We start from the raw sequence: 22,550 nt of genomic DNA on the forward strand, positions 1-22,550 counted from the left end.
CATGAAATGAAAGCCAGAAATAATCAATGGGGCCTTCTGACTTGGGGGTCCAAATAAGAAAAGGAGATACTTGGTTTTGCTTATAATGACTCTATTCTTGAGTTACAAATTTTGATTCAGCACTTGGTAATCTTAATATAAGCCTTCAAGTAAACTTTGCAAGAAAGCACTGTTACTAAGAATCTTTGAATAGATGAGAATATCTTTCTGTTGGTTTAACATGCAAAAGATAATTTAAGTATGCACACAGTTTGGGGGCTACAACCCACAGCCTTAAATAGTAGATATTGCTTTGTTTTAACTTAGAATTTAGCAAGGTATGTCTCAGGAGAGCCGGGTTGTTTACTCATTTAGTCTTATTTCGGTTCAAAATAGTGTATCTACACACTGATGTTTTCTTAGAACCTAGCTATTATTTTTAATACTGAGATAGATATTTTCACTCACAGAAGTTTTCTTTAACTTTGTCTTTGATTATTATACATTTTTCAGATGTTCTGGTTTCCGCAAATATACGTATACTTGTAGATAATCTCAATTCTTTGACTTCCAGCATGTCTCCTTCCTAGCATTGTTTTGTGTCCACATTCTGGGGAAGCTTCGATATAATTGATCTAATTTTTTTCAAGGACAATTTAGCCTTTAATGCAAAATTTAATTTTGCTTTGCATTTTTAGTTTTCACACTGTCTTCCCTCACCATCCAGCTCCCTATAGTCTTCTCCTAGTATCTTTTCATCTTACCCTGTTCTCCCCACATGGCTTGCTAATCCTCTTCATGAGACCTTGATGTGTCAAATTCTATTGAAGATGTTAAAGTGTTTCCTAATTGGCTCGTGGTCATTGTGAGAGTTCTGTGCTTCTGAGCATTGTTTTCTCATCTAAAATGAGTTTTTTCATAGGTCATGCATTGTTGAAAATTGTGTTGTTTACTCATTTCAAAAGATGGAAATGTATCCAATATTCTATGCCTATCACATTTTACCCTCTGCCTCAGATGTAGTCTAAGTCTTGTTTTGGAGCAATACCCAGATGACAAACTGATCACAGCTCTCATACTAATTCTTATCTAGCATATTTATTGTCTTGTGGCCTTACTGTCATCGAATTTTCTCCTGCCATATTCCTTAACTCACTGGCACTCTAAAAGATGAAATGCATAAAACATTAGAATTCCAAGAATTTATTCCTAATAGAATTTTGCCCATCTCCACCCCTCTTGTGTTTTGCATATGGAACTACAATTCCTGTGGTGATATGTGTCCTTATCAGGGCATCCTTTCTGCTTTCCACTCACAGTCTCTTAGGTTAATTTATGGACATTGCTCTCTCTAAAGCACTGCAGGTAAAAGAGGAGCCTTCCTCTGTCGTTAGGAGGAGAGAACACTAGGAAGAAAGAAGAGGAGGAAAGCTAGGACTCAACAGCATTAGCTGTGTAAGGTAGTGCTGCCCAGTCTTTCAGGTTGGCATAGACCTTGCGTCTTTGGTTCTGAAGTCAGGCAGTTGAAGAAAGATAAAGATATGTCTGTCTGCTTTCCGAAAGGCAGGTTTTCTGGTCCAGTGGTTCAGTAACACAGCTCCTCCCACCACTGACATTTTTCAATTAAGTTCAATCTGTCTTGAAGGAAAATTACTCTTAACTTTTTATCATCACCTTGACGGTCAGTCCCTCTTTATTTTAAGAATTCTAGTCAATTCTCTTTGTCTTCAAGCATATTTGTTGACAAGTTCCAAGAGCTGGTTTAGGTGTTGCCTACCAGATGCTATTTTAAACCAAAAGTCAAAATTTGCATCCTTTTTTTCTAGAGGGCATCACATTGAAAGTTTGCATTCAAATTCTCCCTTGGAGTGTGACCTCTGCCTATAACTTCTTTACATTTGCGTCTTTACCTGGAAATGGTGACGGACCTGAGAGGATATTTATTTTTAGTCCCATCATTTGCAAGGCCCTCTGAGCTTCTACAAAGATACTTAGAATCACAAAATGCAAATCAATCATTTATCACAATGGTACATTTCAAAATATTTTCCCATTTGGGGGCTTTATTCTTTCATTATCTAAACTATACCTTGGTTCTTTATAAAAAGAATTTTGTACTTTACACCATAGAGAAAAAAAGTTTCTATTGGCTTGAATTGCCGGGAAGGAGGTGTGTGAATGGCCCCAAGTTATACATTTGCAGAGGAAATATCATCCGATGCTCAAGTCGGCCTTTTCTTGGCGCACAAAAAGAACCACACCGAAGCTAGGTTTAGAATCTGTAACAAAAGAATTCCACAATCTCTTACCTTTGGAATGGACATTAATTAAAAGAAACAGTCATATCCCCCGTGATCGGAGTTTAACTACTATTAATCAGAGTTCACCATACAATTAACACTTTGAACTGATTAGCAAATGGAAATCCTAGCAGGAAACTTGCAGGTTAGACTAGGGAATGGACATCATCTGTTACCCAACTCCGTGTCCCTCATCTTTATAAAAGAAGAAGAAAAAAAAATTAAGAACTCCAGTCCTAACGAATTGGGCAGATTTTGTTTTCGGGGAGGTGTTTGCCATTACATATTGCACATAATGTATGGCACTGTGAGGAGGAAAAAATTGGAGTCAAAGTGGCTGGAAAGTTAGGTCTGCTCTGTAGCACTGTGAGATTGTTGACATCTGCCGAGGTTGGAGCGCTCAGTAAGCAGGAAATGGGGTGTCACTCTGAGTGGTAGTTTACCATTATCCTGGCATCCTAATGAAGTGTCTGCAGCGCACAGAGCTTCTGGATGGCATCTTAACGCACGGCTAAGCAAAAGCACTTCTCTCCCTGTCACTGTCATCCATCTGCCTGCACCCTACTGCAGCCAATGGGATGGAACCATGCTACAATGTGCTATAAGCCATTTAGAGTTGCACATTGCATAATCAGTCCCATCAAATATGTAAAAAATGGCTATTATTGGTTATTTTCCTCAAACTCTGGCACCTGGAGTTTGAGACATTAAAGTTAAACTTTTCCAAGAGCTGCTTATGCTATTAATTCCTCGTTCTGCCCACTATCTAAATGGGAATAAGTTGCATCCTCACATGGCTTAAGTCCTGTTCCTGGACTGAAAGAGTTGTGTGAATATTCATTTAAAAACTTCCCTGTACACCCCACTTGGTGAATTCATCAGTTTACGATATAATGGAGTGATCATTTTCTTTGAGATACTCATTTTTAAGAAAAGGACAAAGAATAAAGTGACTCAAATCGCAGATTGGTTGTTTTCCTCTTAGAGCACGATATTCAGTTCACAGTGAAAGTCTGAGGTTTTTCAATACATTTCTTTAAAGACACAGTGCATTTCACCAAGTTCATTTGCATTTTTAACAAGCGTTGTCAATGCTGGATGATTACATTGGGTGCTTTAAGACTATCTGCGATGAAATTCAAATGCCTTGGAGAGGCTATCTCTAGTTATCCGGTGGCATCATTAGGGCAAGATATGTGTGTCCTACTCCCGAAACTTCTAGAGAGACTGGGCTCTAGAGGCGGCTGCAAAGCAGCTGGACTCATGGCAAGAACTGAATGACAAGATGGCCACAAAGTTGAGAAGGCATTGTCTGTAAAAGGGGCAACAGGAATCAGCTGAATTGGGGAGGTGGGCTGGGGTTAGATAAACATAACATAGTTTGGTTGCATCAAGAATTTCTTCGCAGACATTAAAACTATGGCAAACATCACAGCGGGGAGGCGCGCCCGGCAGCACAGTGGGAAGCCGAGCGGCTGCCCCGGTGCCTGGCTCCAGCCACCGCTAGAAGTCTCCGACTTTCATTAGCACTCGACAGTTCACCGGTTCCCCCAGAAAAGGACGAAAATCCAAGCAGCAAAGGCCCATACTAATTATTGTAAATACTCCCAGGTTACAGTATTTGGGGGGCAATGATGGCCGGCTGATGTTAAACTAGAACAAAAGAGTCATTCTGAATTTAAAAACAATCAGAGGGTTGGTTTGCTGTTTTGTTTTAAATTGGGGCAGCCTTTCCTGCCATTGGTAAGGCAGCGTGTTGGAATATTAGACCACCTCTTTCCAACAAAAGTTTAGGTGATAAGTGTGTGCAACTCCTGAGCAGTAAAAGTACAAGTTAATTTCACAAATGACTTCCCCCCCACCTCTGCCTTCCCCCAAATTTATGCAAGCTTATCTCACAAGTCTCTGAAACAGAAACTGTTTCCTCTGAAGAAAATTTGTAATAATACACAAATTAGAATGGAGCCAAATGTAACAAGGTAAGCAAACGAATACACATCTCTGCAAAATGCTGCACCTCAGGTTAAAGTATCCCCCCTCCCTTCAAACAATGGAGTTATTTGAGAAAAATATTGGCTTCCTCAAGGAGAGAGTGGTTTGCGATTGATGTCCAGAAACATTTAAAATGGTAAAGGTTTTGTAATGGAATGATAGGTGTTTATTTCTGCTAAATCCAGGCTGGGGAATCTGGTTTCTTCATTCATGTTCCCCCAGCTGCTGTCAGCATTAAAGCCCATCAGCTTCCCTTCATGTTGGAATATTTCTCCAGAACTCATTTGCAAAAGAGTCGAAGCAATATTAAACACCACATCTAAACCTCCTTTAAACACACAAAGAAATAGGGAAGAGCACATCAGAACTAGACCGTTGAGAAAATCCTCCTTTCAAATTTACTGTCTGCTTCACATGCTAGTATAAAATAGCCCACAAAGTCCCGTTTGTGAACCATTTGAAACAATCTTGATTTGCTTAAATTGTCACATTCTTCTTGCACATTTCTTCCTAAATGCAGAAATGGCAAAGAATTCTTCTCCCTCTTCATTATAAAAGTGCAGAATTTCTGGCTTGTTTATTCCTAATGGAACACTTGAGAAAGAAGAAAATATATAAATATCTCTTTCAGAAGATTAGTTGTCTCAATCTTTTAAAAAGAGAGTATGTGTTCATTTCTTCCCCATGGTAACAACTTGGGCTCTTCATTGTAATTTTCCATTGTCAAATTAATGCATTTCACTTTACTGACTTGATCCCATCCTTCTAAAACATTGTACCTTTTAATATCCGTATTTCTTCCATACTAGATATTAATGGATTTTATGAGGACATAGATAGTTAGGAACAGAACCTAAGCAATTTTAAAAACAAATTTGTTGGAAGACCCTTCTACTCCATTGTAACTCACAGAAACAGAACCTGAAAAAACTCACAGTCTAACAAAATCAAACTATAGTTTACTCCTCATGAGACCTTTTCCCAAGCTAAGGATTTCAGGTAAGAAATGGCATAAGTGTTTTGAGTATTTCAAATCAAACATCAGAAATGTTTTCTGATTTACTAGTAAATATTCCATTGACAAGGTCAAGAACAGAGAAAATTCTGGCCACCAAGACAGAAGAGAGAATAAGCATTAAAAAAAAAAAAGTAGATGGGGTTTATCAACTGCAATTTCTGAAGTTCTATACAGTCCCTTTACAGAACGTGAGGGAAGTCTCTTACCTATAATGGAAGTGTGTGGTGTATTTTCCTACCATATATGTGGTTCTTCAAATATTATATTAAGGATGTTAATGAAAAAAATGGCTAATATTTTCAAGAAACTATAAAGAAAAAAGAGAGAGAGGGCGAGGAAAGCAAGCTGTGGCAAAAAGTCCTGGGCTCAGCAGCTTTCTGGGGGAAATGGTGAAATGTGACTATGTGATTTATAATGAGAAAAGGTATCTACAACATACAATTTTCTACCTAGCTGCAAATAATAATTCATAGTGATGTCCCTTCCAGATAAAAGACCTTTGCTATGTAGGACCCATGTGGTAAAATGATCATGATAAATGTCAGACCAGTGCAGGTAACGGCTTTACAAACCATTAAGATTAGCTGGCTCTTTTTCCCGATGATAACAGTAACCATGCTGTGACTCTAGGTGGTAATAATATCTCAGTCCTGATAAATGCTAGAGCCCAGCAGAGGTGTTTATCATTCCCAGTTCAGAAATGCTGACTAAAGTTGCCACATGTTGCCTGTTTTTCTTCTTTTACAACAGTCTCACAATTAAAAAAAAAAAAAAAAAAGGCTGAATCATAAAATTATTTGATTCCTCATTTCTTAAAGGGTTTGTATATTTGTGCTGCTAACTCTCCCGGCTCCCGATGTCACTGTGGGACCTTGTCAAACAAACCGTCCAGAAAAACATTTCACATACTAACCGTTATCCCCTTTCCAGAGACTTTGCATTCAAAATACATGGTTATGAATAAAGTTTAATGTGCTTCCTTTAAAAAAATGGTTTAACCCAAACGAGAGGGGGAAATGATTCTTAGTTAGTATATGTCTTAATTGCATGATAGATCCTAGTTTTCAAGTGAGATTTTTTTTAATTCCCTATAAATTTAATTTTTCTACCAATAGAAAGGGATAGACACTTACATTAAAACTTCATATCTAGAAAAGTATTTGTAGGGTTTCTACCCTTATGACAATGTACAAAGATAATGCTTAATATAAAGAGCTACTTGAGTATTTGAAAAGAATTACTGGTTTATGATTAGAAAGATGTCAAATGATTCAAAATGGTAAGCCTTGTTTTTTATGTGTGTGTTTTTTAAAAGCCTATAAAACTAGATATATATGAACAAATATAGTCTAATGAAAATTCTCACAGGAGAACTGAATTTCAAAGAAATAAACTAGTGAGCTTCATTTTCTCAGCACAAATTATGGCCTAAGGGTGAATTAGTATCATTTGTAAGTTACAGATATGTACTTGGCCACCATGACGCCTCCAAAATTACTCTGAAAACAAGAGATTCTATGGAGGACAACATGATCATGCTTTTCCTGTGAAGGCTGCTGCTGGGGGCCAGCCATTGCTTGCTCTGCGTTCGCACAGAGGGGCATTGCTGCGAGTTTGAGGAAGTCGGGTCTCAGGGTCTTAGGCTGGGGAATCTGAGGAAATGCTACCATCCTAAATCGAGTGCACCAAGGCTATGAAAAGACCTGAGCGTCTGCAACTCGAGCACGTGCCCTCAATGTGACCAGTGCCCTGGAAGCTCTAGAATAACACGGATGAAAAAGAAAAGGTGATTTTATCACCTTCCTGAATGCACCTGTGGGTGTGTTAAAAGGCTAAGAAAGAATTTGAAGGTCTTCAGAAGTTAATTAGATAAAATATACATGTTCTTAGTCTGGTAGTCAGAGGATTTCTCGATTATTTTTTATTTATTTGTGGTATAATGAGCTGACATCTTGGAAGCTTTTGTGTTTCAGGATCACCTTGGAGGATCCCTTCAGTGAGAACAAAGATATAAACTTCATTGATACTTATATTATGATAGGTCTTAAATTCAAACATCTCTTATGACATATTGTGTATTCTCTCTTCTCCCCTGAGGTTATAAAGTTGCAGAAGGCAGGCACCACCTATGTCCCTGCCACAGGCGGCACATGGGCCTTAATATATTTGGTTTTCTTCAACCACATACACATATACATGTACAATACTTTTTAAATGATTTGAGAAAGATACATTTATTTTCTTTTTGAATAATTTTTTAATTACTCATTGCCAGAGAGTAGGAATAGAGGCGGCAAGAAATAGAGGTTGCATTCAGCCAGTGTGGCTCAGTGGTTGAGCATAGACCCATGCACCAAGAGGTCACGGGTTTGATTCCTGGTCAGGACACCTGCCCAGGTTGTGGGCCTGATCCCCAGTGGGGGGCATGCAGGAGGCGGCCAGTCGATGTTCTCTCTCCTCGATGTTTCTCTCTCTCTCCCTCTCCCTTCCTCTCTCTCTATAACAAATAAAGGGAAAAGTAAAAAAGAAGTCGGGGTTGCACGGAGGATGAGGCCGGCTCCTCACAGCATGCTCTGGACGGGCCAGCTCCCCCAGGATGCATCTGGGATGCCAGCCCTGTCCTCACGGGTGAGGGGACCCACCGGCTTACGGCGCTCAATTGTCCAGGAGTATTTTTTTTTTTTATCCTCACCCGAGGATATTTTTCCATTTTTTGTACAGACAGAGTGGGAGGGAGAGAGAGGAAGGGAGAGAGAGAGAGAAACATCGACGTGAAGGGACACATCAAGTGGCTGCCACCCACACGACCAACCAGGGCCGGGGACAAACTGCAACTGAGGTATGTGCCCTTAGCGGGAACCGAACCCGGGTCTCTCCGGACCGCAGGCCGACGCTCTAACCGCTGAGCCAAACTGGCCAGGGCATGTCCAGGAGTATTTTTGTTACTGACATTTATTAGCTACCGACAGTTATTTCCATTTTAAAAATTCTTCCTAAAAGGGCTTCTTCATTCAAAAACAGACAAAATATTGACACCTCATGGAAGGACAAGCTATGATATGAGAGAAGCCTGTTGGCCAATGAGGTGACAGCTCTAGTGCCCAGGTGACCCCCAGCAGAACAGAAACAGGTCTCACCTGAGTCCGTTCCATTCCATTCCAGCTGCCTCTTTCCGACCCTGCGAGTCACATGCCTCTGAGTTGAACTGTTTTGACACAAATTCTCAACACCTCAAGTCAAACATGCCAGGTATCACAGGCACTGAGAATGTGCCTTCCTGTTAATGCAATGTAAAGTGTGGCTTTTCTGGTTCGGAGATGGTGAGGGGTATGGAACCTTGGAAAAGTGCGGACGCCAACTCCAGGTTAGCCTGGAGGCCATTGTTTAGGGTACAATGCCGTGTCTGTTTATAATCTATCTACTGGGGAATTAGAACCAAACGCTCTTTGATAATGGACAGCAGTCTATGTATTTACAAAATGGCCACATAGTGTGGGGCTGTTTCTGTTTTTTGGAAAGAGCACTAAAGACTGAAAGGTATGGCTTCATATGACTTTGGAAATAGCCTTGAACTATGAGCAATCATGCATCAGGGCTGATACAGAGGATGAGTCAAAAGAAAAACTTCAAGGGGACTTTCATTTAATGAGCACTTATTATATGTGCATTTAATTCTACTAACAATCCTGTGAAATATGTGTATGGGGGTTTTGGGGTACTTTTAGGTAAGAAACTGAAAACATCAAGAGTTCAAGAAACTTGCCCCAAATCATATTTCAGGGAAAGAATTCTACCTCGTTTTTTAAGACCTCTGCAGTTTACCACTTCTCTTATTTATAATGGGAGTCTGAAGTTACATGTCTGTTTATCTGTACCCATGTGTGAGTCTTGCATTTTCCCTGGGAGTGTATCTTCCTAAAGTAAATGCAATTTATTTAAAAAAAAATTTATCAAGCAAGTATTGGCATGCCTTGGATGATTCCTCAACACCCAACTCAAGTTTTATAAATTACAAGGCCTATCCTCGAAGATGTATAACCCATTGCAAAGGGCACTTATAGAATGTTCTGAAGATACTCATTTCCCCTAGAAGCCCGGACTGCCTTGAACTAAATTTTGAAATGGTCATGATATAAAAAGCATAAATCAGATAGAAATGGACTGCTTTCTTCCAAAGATGGCCCTGACGTGTAAGTGACCGCCATCTTTTCATACCGGATGCATCATACGTTCCAGAATAACTCTCCGAGGCAGAACAGCTGTGGTACTGCTGACCTCCTCCAGACAAGGGGGCACAGCTGTCCTTTAAGAATGACAGATAAATGGAAGGAAGAGTGTGCCCTGGCACACATGGCGACCGGGAGAGTTTGGTCTCCTCTTCTGAGTGGGCCTATATAACAAAGCACAATTTATTTTGAAATATGATTCAACATGTGGCCATAAATAAGTTAAGAATAATAAATAGATGGACGATAAGGCCAGAAAAGTGTTCAGAGGTCAGTAGGTCCAGGGTTCTGTACTGCACAGAACTCTTTCCATCATCGTATAACTTTCTCTTATCTCTTTGCAAAAAGGCATTCGGTTGTAAATATCCTTGTTTTAGTAGCAACATTTCATGCAGATAAATGCAAATGTAACCATCATAAACCATATTTTTTTTTTAAATGTGTCCTCAAATCCATGAATCAGGGGAAACTATAAAGCCACATCCTCTCACAACATTAAAGTCTATTTCACATCATGTAGAAGAAGTCATTTCTCTAAGGAGCCTGTTTTGAAGACACTCATTTCCAACAGAGTTCGGGGTAGTTGGAGAAAATGGGGCCAGGTGGGTGGGAAATGGGCACCAGTAAGAAACAGTTTACTAGTTTATGTCAACGTGTGTGTTATGTCTATTGTTACATATACTCTTTTTTATTATTATTATTGGGTGGCAAAAATGAAGTCCCACAGAAAGGTTTTCTGCACAGTTGTGGGTTCATGGCTTAGTTTGGAGAGGTCATTGGTATGGGTGGGGAACTAAAATGGAGGCGAAAGAGCACAGATAGATGCAAAAATAAGTCATTAGGAAGTAAGGCAGGAGCTACTGTGAGTGAAGGGGCAAAGAACTGCGGAGTTTTTCACTACTGGAAAGACTTCTATACCCGCCTTTTAGTACACAGTTTACGTAAGAGGTTCTCTAATTCTCCGTGTAGGAAACGTTTCTTGTTTCCCACTTTAGTCACAATGTAAAGAAGTCAGAGATAACTCGGTCTTCTCAAAACTCTCACTATTTCACAGTAAAGAGAAACCAGATGCTGAAGGAGAAACATTAACATGCTCACGTGCTCACTGAATCAGTTGAAGATGGTTGACACATCTTCAGTAAGCTGTGCATGAATCTTAGCTCACTATCCACTCCTGTATCACATATGCGATTCCAGCTCCTAATATGACACGTCAGTAAACCAGATCTGAAAAGGTGTCATTTCGATTTTAATGTTTCCAATTGTATTTTTAGATGTTGCTCCACTTAGAAGTGTTTGTGTTATTTCCTGGTGTTACCAGGTATGGAAGAGTGGGTGTGGTACTGATCTGAATGGGAACCCACTGTTTTCCTATCAACTCTCCACAGATTCTATTCTGATTATAGTGTAAGAAAAATAAATTGCTCCTCTTTGATAACATTTTACCCCCTCAAGCCATTGTCCAGTTCTGCCTCTATGTTTGTATAACTTAGCCACTCACATGTGTGTACCACAATTCAATGGTCCAGTTCTTCAAGTGTGGGTGAAAATTGAGAAAGGGAAAAAAAATATTTCTATAAAATACACTTTATGTGGAATGTTTCTACAAGCAGATATGGAAGCCACCACATACTTTTACAAGGATTCGTCTATGTGACTGGACTACTCACCAATCAGATCATCAGTCTCCAGCCTCTCAGAAAGGGTTCAGTGTTGTGACACGTCAGACACCAGAGCAAGTGCACTGTCGCCGCTGGCAACAACCCAGTTCGACTCGTTTTGAATGCTCACTGCAACCAGATAGTATGATTAATGCTGAAAATGGAAAGTAAACCAGACCCAGTAGGGGACTCAGAAAAGGGGAAGGGGGGGAAGGGATGAACATTTGTGAACTACTTACTTTTTGCTAGTCATTGTGCTGGGTACATTACATACTATCTTGTTTAATCCATAAAACTGTCCTCTTAGATATTATTCAGAGAAAATAAGAAACCTGTCCAAGACCAGCTAATAAAAGCTGTTACAGAATTCAAACCGAGTTCTGTCTATTCCAACCCATGTTCATGTCTTTTATCTGTTCACTTACTCTTTCTTCGTTTATTTAAAACATTGTATGCCCTTGTAAGAGCTTCTGAGCTTTCCAGGAAAAGTCCCAGTCTAATGGGAGAAATTAGTAGGCAATCAAGCCATGCCATTTTTAATTTTTTAATTAAAAAAAAATTTTTTGCAATTTTTATTAATTTAGTTTTGTTACAGATGCTTCTCCTTTTTCCCCCAGACACCCTCCTCCCAATCTTCCCCCCTCCCCCAGCATTGTTGTCTATGTCCGCTGGTTACGTAAGCATGCATATAAGTTCTTTGGTGTATGGTATATTGTAATAATTATGTATGGTTCCAGTTGCATTTTGCATTCAATATTATTTTGTATTATTTTGTATTAGTTTCAAGTGTACAGCTCAGTGGTTAGACAATCATATACTTTACAAAATGGTCCCCCCAATATTCCTAGTATGCAACTGGCACCATAGATAATTATTACAATATCATTGACTATATTTCCTATGCTGTACTTTACATCCCCGTGAATGTTTCATAACTACCAATCTGTACTTGTCAATCCCTTCACCTTTTTCACCCAGCCCTCCAACTCCTCCCCTCTGGCAACCATCAGTCTCTTCTCTGTATCTATGAGTCTGCTTCTGTTTTGTCTGTTCATTTATGTTGCTCTATAGATTGCATACATAAGTGAAATCATATGGTATTTGTCTTTCTCTGATGGACTTATTTTACTTAGTATATCCTCTAGGTCCATTCATGTTGTTGCAAAAGGTAAGATTCCATTCTTTTTATGGCCAAGTAATATTTTATTGTATATACGTACCACCACTTCTTTATCCACTCGTCTACTGATGGGCACATGGGTTGCTTCAAGCCGTGGCAGTATTGTGTGGAATATCATATAAATAGAATGTCCTAAGAACAATGGAGCAGAGACGGAGAACTGACTCTGTCTAAAGGAAATTCATAATTATTTTACCTAGTGGTTAAATAGACTTAGTAAAGTTTTCATTGCTGCCCAAGCACCATGGCAGGGACCTTGCAAATTCATATATTTCCAATTAAGCAACCCCCACCTTTCTGAATCTCACCCTTGACAGCATCCTATGTTCCCAGCCTAATCTATGGCTGCTACATCTGTAGTTCTCAATGTCAGCTGATCTCTTTTTTGGAGATTCTAACATTGACTTGATCATTACTATGGCCAGAGATTTTGGTAAATTTAGAAAGGTCTCTCCTCCCCTCCCTTCTTCTCCCCTCTAATACCTTTTTTCACTTTTTTTAAACAGTAAAGCATACTTTTACATTTTTTAAAATATGTTTTTATTGATTTTTTTTAGAGAGAAGAAGAGAGAGAGAGAAACATCAATATGAGAAAGAAACATCAATCTGCTGCCTCCTGCACGCCCCACACTGGGGATCAAGCTTGCAACCTGGGCATGTGCCCTGACAAAATCAAACCCGGACCTCTCAGTCCATGGGATGATGGTCAATCCACTGAGCCATTCAGGCTGGACTTTTTTTTTTTTTTTTTAATAATAGGCATACTTTATTCAGCACCGTCACGATAGGTTTAGAGACTACTGTTACCACCTGTTCTACTACCATCTTTATTGCCTGAACCAAGAGGGTCAACAGATCCTCAGGTAAATTCTATTACTAGCATGGCTTATATATTTTTGCACATAATTACCCGTGTGTAGCATTAGGTTCAGAATGCTAGACACAAGGTATCCAAGTGTCCCTAAGAGCTCTTTCCTGGACATACTGTACCAATTTTATGATCATGGTTACTGACTTGTGTTAGTACTTTTCCTGAGTTTCTGGTGTCCCATTGACTCCAACTGGTCTTACGAAGCATCACATTGTCTTAACATCATTGAGCTACAAGGATGCTTTCTACCCTTTTGGCAAAAAGATTAGATCTGTTGTCTTCTATGATATTGCAAGTGGCTTTTCTTTTTTTCTTTCTCTCTCTCTCCCCTTTGTCTCTTTCATGGCAGTTGTCCAATCCATATTATGTTGGAACTCTTCTAAGAATAACTGCAATTTTGAAAGCTGTAATTGTGGGAGGGATTATTTACAGGCCTTTGTGGTTTTAGGAGGAGGAAGAATAAAAGCTTCCAAGCACAGTTCTACTAGGAAGACTGCCCCATCCCACTTTAGCCAAATACCATCTTCTACAGGATATTTTTCCTATAAATTCTTATAAAAAGTGGGGTTTTGTTGTTTTTTGTAACAGTAATTTGAAAAAACTCTTCAGTTTCTGAACTCTTACTTCACTTTATGAAGTTACCTACCTAGTAGCAGGTGATTACAAAGTGGCCTTTAGGAAGTACATCATATGATTAACTATGTTTGGTGTTAGTGTCAGAGAAACATTCATAAAGGCGTCAGTACACTGAGGCTTAGTTTCTTATGCTCATGAAACTCAGAGGCAGACAGAATGGGGCAGTGTCGCTGCTGCACAGATTCAGGGAGCACCTGCTAGCTGTGCGCCCCGATCTGCTCTGCACCCCGATCTGCTCTGCCTCTGTTCTCAACGTCGTCTCCTGCTATCACCGTTCCATCTACATGCTGAAGAGCAGAGGTCAGCACCCTCTGCATGCCCTCCCAGAAGCCCCACATTGACTTAAGCCTCAATGGCCAATCTTAGTCACATGGCCACTCCAGCTGCCAAGGAAGCTGGCAAATGAACTCTTTCAACTGGGTCTGTGGCCATTCCCTCCACACTGGGATTGTCTTGCTAACGACGAAGGGAGTGGATATTGGGTGGGTGTTGTCTTACATGTTATTCTCTTATACATCATCTCAGGGTCATCTAGAGCTCCGTGCTAGAAGTTAGAGATAAAAATATAGAAAATGCGCCCAGCTGGTGTGGTTCAGTGGTTGAGCTCAACCCATGTACCAAAAGGTCACCGGTTTGATTCCCAGTCAGAGCACATGCCCAGGTTGTGGGCCAAATCCCCAGTGAGGGGCATGCAGGAGGCGGCCAATCGATATTCTCTCTCATTGATGTTTCTATCTCTCTCTCCCTCTCCCTTCTTTTCTCTCTAAAATCAATAAAGAAAAAAAAAAAAGAAAAATGTATAGAAAATGCTGCCCTAGCAGTTTGGCTCAGCGATTGGAGCATTGGCCCAGGGACTGGAAGGTCTCGGGTTCAATTCCCGTCAAGGGCATGTATCTGGGTTGCAGTTTCCATCCCCTGTCCCTGTTGGAGTCGTGCAGGAGGCAGCCAATTGGTGGGTCTCTCTCACATGGATGTTTTTCTCGCTCTCTTTCTCCCTTTCTCTCTCCCTCCCTTCCACTCTCTCTAAAAATCAATGGGAAAAAAAATATATCCTTGGGTGAGGATTAACAAAAAGAAAATAGTACAGAAAATATTTAAGTTCAATAAATAATTATAATTCTGTGCACTGGTTAAAACTATGGTAAGATGAATTCTCTAGAGCATGTAGTAACTTTGTTGTTGTTGTTTTTTATCCTCACCCGAGGACATTTTTCCATTTTTTTGTTCAGACAGAGTGGGAGGGGGAGAGAGGGAGAGAGAGAGAGAGAGAGAGAGAGAGAGAGAGAGAGAGAGAGAGAGAAACATCGACGTAAAAGGGACACATCAAGTGGCTGCCTCCCACACAACCCAACCAGGGCCTCGGACAAACTGCAACCAAAATATGTGCCCTTAGCGGGAACTGAACCCGGGCCTTTCTCGACTGCAGGCTGAGCCAAACCGGCCAGAGAGTAACTTAGTTTTTATTATGCCATCCAAGCACATAAACGTAAAAAGGAACCAAAACAAAGAAAAGCAGTTCATGTGGCATGCAGTTTGGAAGAACTTAATGTTTTAAAAAGGTATATGACTGTTTTATACTTTCAATTTTTGCTTTTGTACTTTCCTAATTTAGAGCAAAAACAAAATGTGTTACAGAGACAGGATAGTATAGAAGTATTAAAAGTGTTTTTACTCTTCCACAAAAATCAAGCAAACCACAGAATATTGGTAATCGAATGGCAATGTGTGCACTTGTGTGTTAGTTTCCTCTTCTTGCTGTAACAAAGGGCCACAAACTCAGTGGCTTCACACAACACAAATTTATTCTCTAACGTTCCGGAAGCTCCGTTTCCTTTCTTTGCCCGGTGTCCAGAGGCTGTCCACGCCTCGGCCTGGGCCCTTCATCACACAGCCACTTCTCTCTGCTCACTGTGTCACATCACTGTCTCTCTGCTCCAATCCTCTCGTTTCCTTCTTCACCACCTTTGTGATTACACTGGGCCCACCTCGATCATCCTGCAGAATCTCCCCATCAAATTACACCTAATTTAATCACATGGGCAGCATCCTTCTTGCCATGAAAAGTAACTTATTTACGGGTTCCAGAGATTAGGACATGGACATCTTTGGAAGTTCATTATTCATCTGACCATGCCTTGTATAATAGTAAAACACCTGTAAGATTTGATTAGTAGCTAAATCAGCATGTGCTATACATGACCTCCCCAGGAGTCCCACAGAACACTTCCACTCAAGTCTTAGTGGCCCATCTTTGTCACGTGGCCACGACCTAATTCAGAGTCAAAATGAAGAAACTCCATGACAGTGTTGAGTACACCTAGTCCCTTTGGCCACTAAGTAGGACTTTAAGCTACTAATTCTTAGTCCAAAACTTTCCTAAGAGTCTGGCCGGTGTGGGTCAGTGGTTAAGTCGACCCCTGCACCAAGAGGTCACCGGTTGGATTCCTGGTCAGGACAAAACTCTCCTAAGAGAATTACCTCATGTACTAATAAAATCTTATTTTTTTCTAACCTTTGTTTTTATTTCTTATTTTTTTCAGAAAAGCAAGACAACAACACAAGGATTGAAACTATGAGATCTCTTGTACAAAAACTCCCTCCACCAAATCGTGACACCATGAGAGTCCTCTTTGGACATCTGACTAAGTAAGTTGGAAAGGTTTCTGGTTGTGTCATCATGTACTCATTTCCTACTTGAACAATATTTAATTTCAGGTCTCTCAAACACGCGTTTCCAAAGGCATCTGTCTCAAATTGTCTCCTCTCGCTGATATGAGTCTGCAGAAGTTTGAGAATGTACTAATAGTAGAAAGGAGACGCTACAAAAGGAAATTCTGAATGAAGTTGTTTTTCCTGGCCTTTTCAAAAAATAGATCCTTGCTGATTGGTGGTCAGAACTGTAGCCAGAGCCCTGGGATGAGGCGTCATTAGTTTGTTATACAGTATAACGTAAGAGCATGAGATGTTTCAGGCATGAGTTTGAAACCTAGCCCTGCCATGTACCAAGTACTAGAACCACAAATTAGTCACTTAAACTCTCTGAAATTTTATTTCCTCACCTGTAAAACATTGACTCAGGTTATTAAGTTGCTGTCCCTGTAAACAACTAAGAGAAGTGTATTCCAAGCAGAGAGAAACGAGTGTGAAAACCCAGAGGACCCAAAGAGCTAGTTGTGTTTGCAAAGCAGGCCAGGATGCTCCAGCCTAATGAACTAGGGAGATGGTGGTGGGAGTCGGGGTCCCAAATGTTAAATGAGTGTCAGATCATATAGGGTTTCTTGATCCACAGTAAGACATTTGTATTCCATTGTAAATACAATGCAGAACCACAAAGAATGCTAAATTGAGGGAACATAAAAGATCACCCCGGCTGCCATGTGGAGAATGGATTGCAAAAGTGAAAGCACGGACACCTGTTAGGAGTCAACCCTAGTAGTCCAGGCAAAAGGTTATGGTGCCTTAGTGGAGCCCTTGGAGAGGTGTTGGGCAGGAGGGTCCAGCTGTGCCTGGTTGGGATGCAGTGGAGAAGGGAGAGGAGAAATTGAGTGTCCCTCTTAGGTCTTGGGCTTGAGCAAATGCAGAAATGGTAGTGCTACACAGATAGGTGAGGCTGGAGGAGGAGCAGGATGAATAGGAATTGCAGACTGAAGAGGTCTATTTTGGACATGTCAAGCTTGAAATGACTGTTACTCATTTGCCCTCTGTAACGCCTTCCTCAGATACCGCAGAACTCAATACAGGTGATGAGGTTTAGCTTCCATCATATGAATATAGTAATGTTCCTTCATCACTTTTATCACCCATCATGCCTTGGGTCTGGTCATTCCTGAAGATTATTCAATGAGTTCACTTCGTGAATTTTAACTGTAAATGTAATACATGCAATTGCGCACACACAAAAATATTAAACAACAGTGGTGAATATTTGATTTAAAAGTGAAATTTGCCTACTAGAAATTAGCCTGCTGAGCAGAAGTAACTAACATTTTAATAAATGTCCTTGCAGACCTGTGTCTGAGCACATGCAAACGTGTGTGTAGTGGTTGAATTGTGTCAAAATACATCAAGTAGCGCTTATTGTTCTGCAACTACTTTGCAACTCATGGAAAGCCTTACATTTCATTAAACAGACTTATCTGATTTTTTCTAATGACGACATAGTATTCCATGGTATGGATAGCTTGTAATTCGCTTAACCAGTCCCTGCATTAGGGAACATGTTTTTATCTGATTCATCATATTAGTTTCTTTCTTATTTTACTCATGAAAGGGCACCTGTGTCAAAGTCCAGAAGACCCCTTGTTGTTGGAATGTCCTTTCTTGTCACCTCCACCTACTGGCTACAGTGGGAAACCCATTGTGATTTAACGAAAGGATCTTGCGCTTTAACGAAATAGATAATCTAGAGTCAGATCCTTGTTCTATACTTTACTCCCTTTATAATCTCAGGCACGTAAAATCATATTAAATAATATCAAGCATATCTTGTGGTTATGAGAATTAAATGAGATAATGCATATAAAATGCCTGGCACAAGGTAAGCATTCCTCAAATGTTAATTCTTTTCCCATAGGGTCCAGTCACACCAGGAAGGGGGTTTCAAGTTACAAGTAAATACTGGCGTGCTTATCTCAGTAACTTTAACTAGACAAAGTCATAAAATAAATGGAAAAGTATACCCTTTAATGCTGTGCAACACCTAATCTTATAGATCCTGAGAAATATCAATTACTCAGTCTCAATTAATCCTTTTTCCCAACTGAAATAACAGCTATAAAATAAAGAAACTGAGAATCAGCTAAATCCTTCTTTGAAAAAAAGAAAACACACAGATGAGAATCCATCCAATTAAAAACCTTCGAAGGAGGAGAATCCTTCACCTTCACGCCACACAATTTCAGTGTGAACAATTAATGCCTGGTTGTGTTTTTATGTCTAAATTAGTTTCCTGATTTTGTTAGGACTTTCATTCAGTTCAGTAGAGATGGAAGTAGATGTTTTTAACTAAGATTTAAGATCAGATTATTATATCACCTTCACAGCATTCACATTAGAAGATTTTTCATTATAGATAGAGAGAAAAGTGTTATTTGCTCACCACCCACCTTTCTTGAGTGGTGTGACCATATTCCACTGTGCCCTGATTTATAAGCTGGGTTTAATTATGCACAAGTGTGTGCACAAGATTATATCTTGTTAAGCATTTCTTGCTAAGTTTTTGATAAACAGCCAACCATGGCATGCCATCAAAGCCTGAAACGACTAAATAAGAAGATTGTTTAACGAGAATTTAAATATATTCATGTTTGAAAGAATCATTAGAATGTTTTCCTTAGTCCTGATGCATTTGGTAGTTCTTCAGAAAATCTACCATCAACACGTGGATGTCGTGTTTATTCCAAATTGTTGCAAATATATATATATTGTGAAGTTTGTTTAGTGAAGGTCAGGGAATGTAATGAAGTGCCAGAAATTCCACTTGACCTGCGTGCTCCTCAGCCAACAGAAGAGAACTCCATTTTTGCAGAGGTCTGAGTTAAACGTTCCCTTGAAAGCAAAGCAACTACCAGCTGAGAAAGCTCAATACGGCACAGTTGGGCTAGAAAGGAAATGCAAGTTCTGGCCACAAAGCCAGAATTTTAAAGGGCTGTGATTCTACTAACCATAGATTACACAATGACTGTAAAGACTAAATCGTCTCAGAATCCAGGGTCCTCATTCTTGATCAAACTCAAGGTCAAGTTCTATGCTCCTGTGGTGATAGCTTGAGATCAGGAATTCAGAATCAGCTATCATTTCCAAAATACCAGCCATTGGAAACCTTTATTATTAGCCATTTCACAAATTGACATTACAGTGAGAAGTGCTGGAAGGTCCTGGGGTACCTTCTGAATCATGACATACATGGCAAGTTCTGTCTCTATAAAAGATAAGTGCTTCCCTGGCTGGTTTGACTCAGTGGTTAGAGCGACGGCCTGTGGTCCAGACAGACCCGGGTTCGGTTCCCGCTAAGGGCACGTACCTCAATTGCAGTCTGTCCCTGGTTCTGGTTGAGTCGTGCGGGTGGCAGCCAGTCGATGTGTCCCTTTCACATCGATGTTTCTCTCTCTCTCTCTCTCTCTCTCTCTCTCTCTCTCTCTCTTTATCTCTCTCTCCCTCCCTTCCTCCCTCCCACTCTATCTGAACAAAATATGGAAAAAATGTCCTCGGGTGAGGATTAAATAAAAAGGTAAGTGCCAAGTGCATGTCCCTTCAGCCAACTTCTTTGGAGAGGCAGGGGACAGTGTGAAGATGAAGTTAATGGGGAGAAGGGCCAGGAAAGATAAGGCTGACTTGCTGATATGTAGCTGTTGGAGGTTGAGAGCCAGGCAAAGGATTTATATAAGAAATGCAGAACTGTCGAAACTGTATCTATCGGACAATTGCCTAATATGCTTAGTGTTTAGGAAAGAGTTGCCTGACATCAGTGTCGGGCGAACAAGAGAGAATGGAAAAGGAACCCAGGAGGCCTCCGGGGAGTTGTAGAAGCGTTGGAGAGGGAAACATCAAATGGAAAGAAATGGCCCAAATCTTGAGACTTTTCAAAGAAAAACTCCACACAGTTTTTATTTCTCTCATTTCTTTGTCCCCCATATCTGGTCAGCCATGGAGGTAAGTCTGAGGTTGCAAAACTGGGTCACTGTGAAAATAGTCCCTCCGACATTAATTTTAAAAAGCAAAAGGAGGCACTGGGGAGAAGGGTGCACCCTTCTCTCTATTTTGCAGATACAGGAAAGAAAAAGATGAGGTTATAGGAAACTAATAGCACAGGGTAAACCCCATTTTGTCAGATGTGTGTTGAATCAAGCCCTCTACATGCTGCCCATTGGGATGCACCAATGGCATACATGTGATATATCTCAATAATAAAAATTTTTCAAATTGTTATGCCTTTCCAGTGGTCATCTTACCTGCTGGAGCCCTATCCTCAGTAACAGGGGAGCTGGTTATGCAGATAAAATTGTTTACAACAGAACATTTGCACTGGTGGAAACCTGGAGCCAGCCCAAGTACCCAGGGATAGGAGACAGGACATGGTACACTGGATCAGCTCCTAATTTGTTAGTGAAATGTAGTTCATAGCTAATTGTTTTTGTTTTTGTTTTTTTAATTTGGGAAAATTCTTGTGCTAAGTGAAATAAAGTCGAGGATACAGTATTTTCTGTACTCGAAGAGAACATAACTAGAAATACGTGGGAAAGCTGTGCATCTGGAAAAGATGGCAAAGATATTTGCTGGGATATTAATATTTCTTTCTTAGAGCTGTTGAATTAGGAGAGGATTTTTCCCTCGTGTATTTCTTTTCCTCTTCTACCAACGATGTAGAAGAAGACACTGAGCTTGAGAGACGAGGTAGAGAGACAGGCTAGGGCCCGACCAGTGTGGCTCAGTGGTTGAGCGTTGCCCCAGGCACCAAGAGGTCGCCAGTTTGATTCCCAGTCAGGGCACATGCCCAGGTTGTGGGCCTGATCCCCAGTGGGGGGCATGCAGGAGGCGCCAATCAGTGTTCTCGCGCATCAATGTTTCTATCTCTCTCCCTCTCTCCTTTCTTCTCTGTAAAATCAATAAAGAAAAAAAAAAATGTTTTTTAATTTAAAAAAAGAGAGAGACAGGATTGGGAGGTGGGCAGACTGAACGAGAGTCCTGGCTCTGCCACTCACTGCAGGTACAACTTGGAACAAGTGGCTTTAGTCTGAGCTTTTGTTTTCTCATCTGTAACGTAGGAATCATAACTGGACCTATTTCTGTGATGAGGAGTAAATAAATAATCTCTTCAACAGCCCATATTAAGTTCTAGCTAAACATTATATGTTGGCATGTACTATTTTTATAGTGAGAAAAATGTAAAATAACTTTGAATGAAATAAATACAGGAAGAATTGCAAAGGCTGGGTTGCCAAATTTCCTGGCTTCCAGAAAATTCTTATATCTCACCACCAAACCTTTTCCCAAAACCATACTTTCTATGCTGGCCCGGCTCGGCCCATTTCCCCAGTCCAGTCCCACAGAGGCTGTTTTCACATGTTTACCAACCACGTGACCCCCACGCTGTGCTGATCCCCACGCGGACCCCCATCCTAACTCTGTTCTGTCTCTGACTACATCCACCCGATCCATTGTCCCAGTTCTCAGATCCGGCTATTTTTTTTTTCCGAAGGGGGAGCTTGAGAGAGGAGAACCTAGTCTTACCTTTCCGCAGGCGTGAGGCGGTTAAAGGCGGGGGCCCAGCCTCCGTCCCAGCAGTTTCCTGGGGACAGTCCTCTGGCTTGTTGTCTCCGCTCTCAGGGCGTGTGCACAGTGAGTTTCCTGCCAGGCACGGCCGCACGCCGGCTTTGAGGAAGCCTGGCTAGGGAGATACTGTGAAGCCTGTAGGGTTTCCTCCTGTGCCTCGAACCCACAGCACACACCCCTCCTGGAAGCCCATCATTTGCACATCCACCTGGACCTGAGGGATCCCTGTCACCACTGCTCTTCGCCAGGTGTTCTAGCTGTGGCCACTGTCTTTTCGCACATGTTCATGTCAAGGATGAAAATAATCTATGATTATTACACAAGCTGTAGAAAATAAATACAAAAATACACAGCTAACCGGAACCTGTTAGCCAGATTTACCTTGTGGCGTGCGTTTTGGAAAACAAAACAATCTC

The 22,550-nt window shown here is 40.7% G+C and overlaps 1 protein-coding gene across 2 annotated transcripts in view; it reads left to right on the forward strand.

Annotated features, from left to right (window-relative positions):
• ARHGAP15 (Rho GTPase activating protein 15) overlaps positions 1–22,550 on the forward strand; it is a 618,649-nt gene that overhangs the window by 540,234 nt on the left and 55,865 nt on the right. For both annotated transcript variants that reach the window (XM_036253427.1, XM_036253428.1), the window contains one exon: positions 16,404–16,509. In XM_036253427.1, the coding sequence (XP_036109320.1) occupies positions 16,404–16,509 (106 nt within the window). The remainder of the gene's footprint in view (positions 1–16,403; positions 16,510–22,550) is intronic.

Source organism: Molossus molossus, unplaced genomic scaffold (genome assembly GCF_014108415.1).
Source record: "Molossus molossus isolate mMolMol1 unplaced genomic scaffold, mMolMol1.p scaffold_m16_p_11, whole genome shotgun sequence".
Lineage (NCBI taxonomy): Eukaryota > Metazoa > Chordata > Mammalia > Chiroptera > Molossidae > Molossus > Molossus molossus.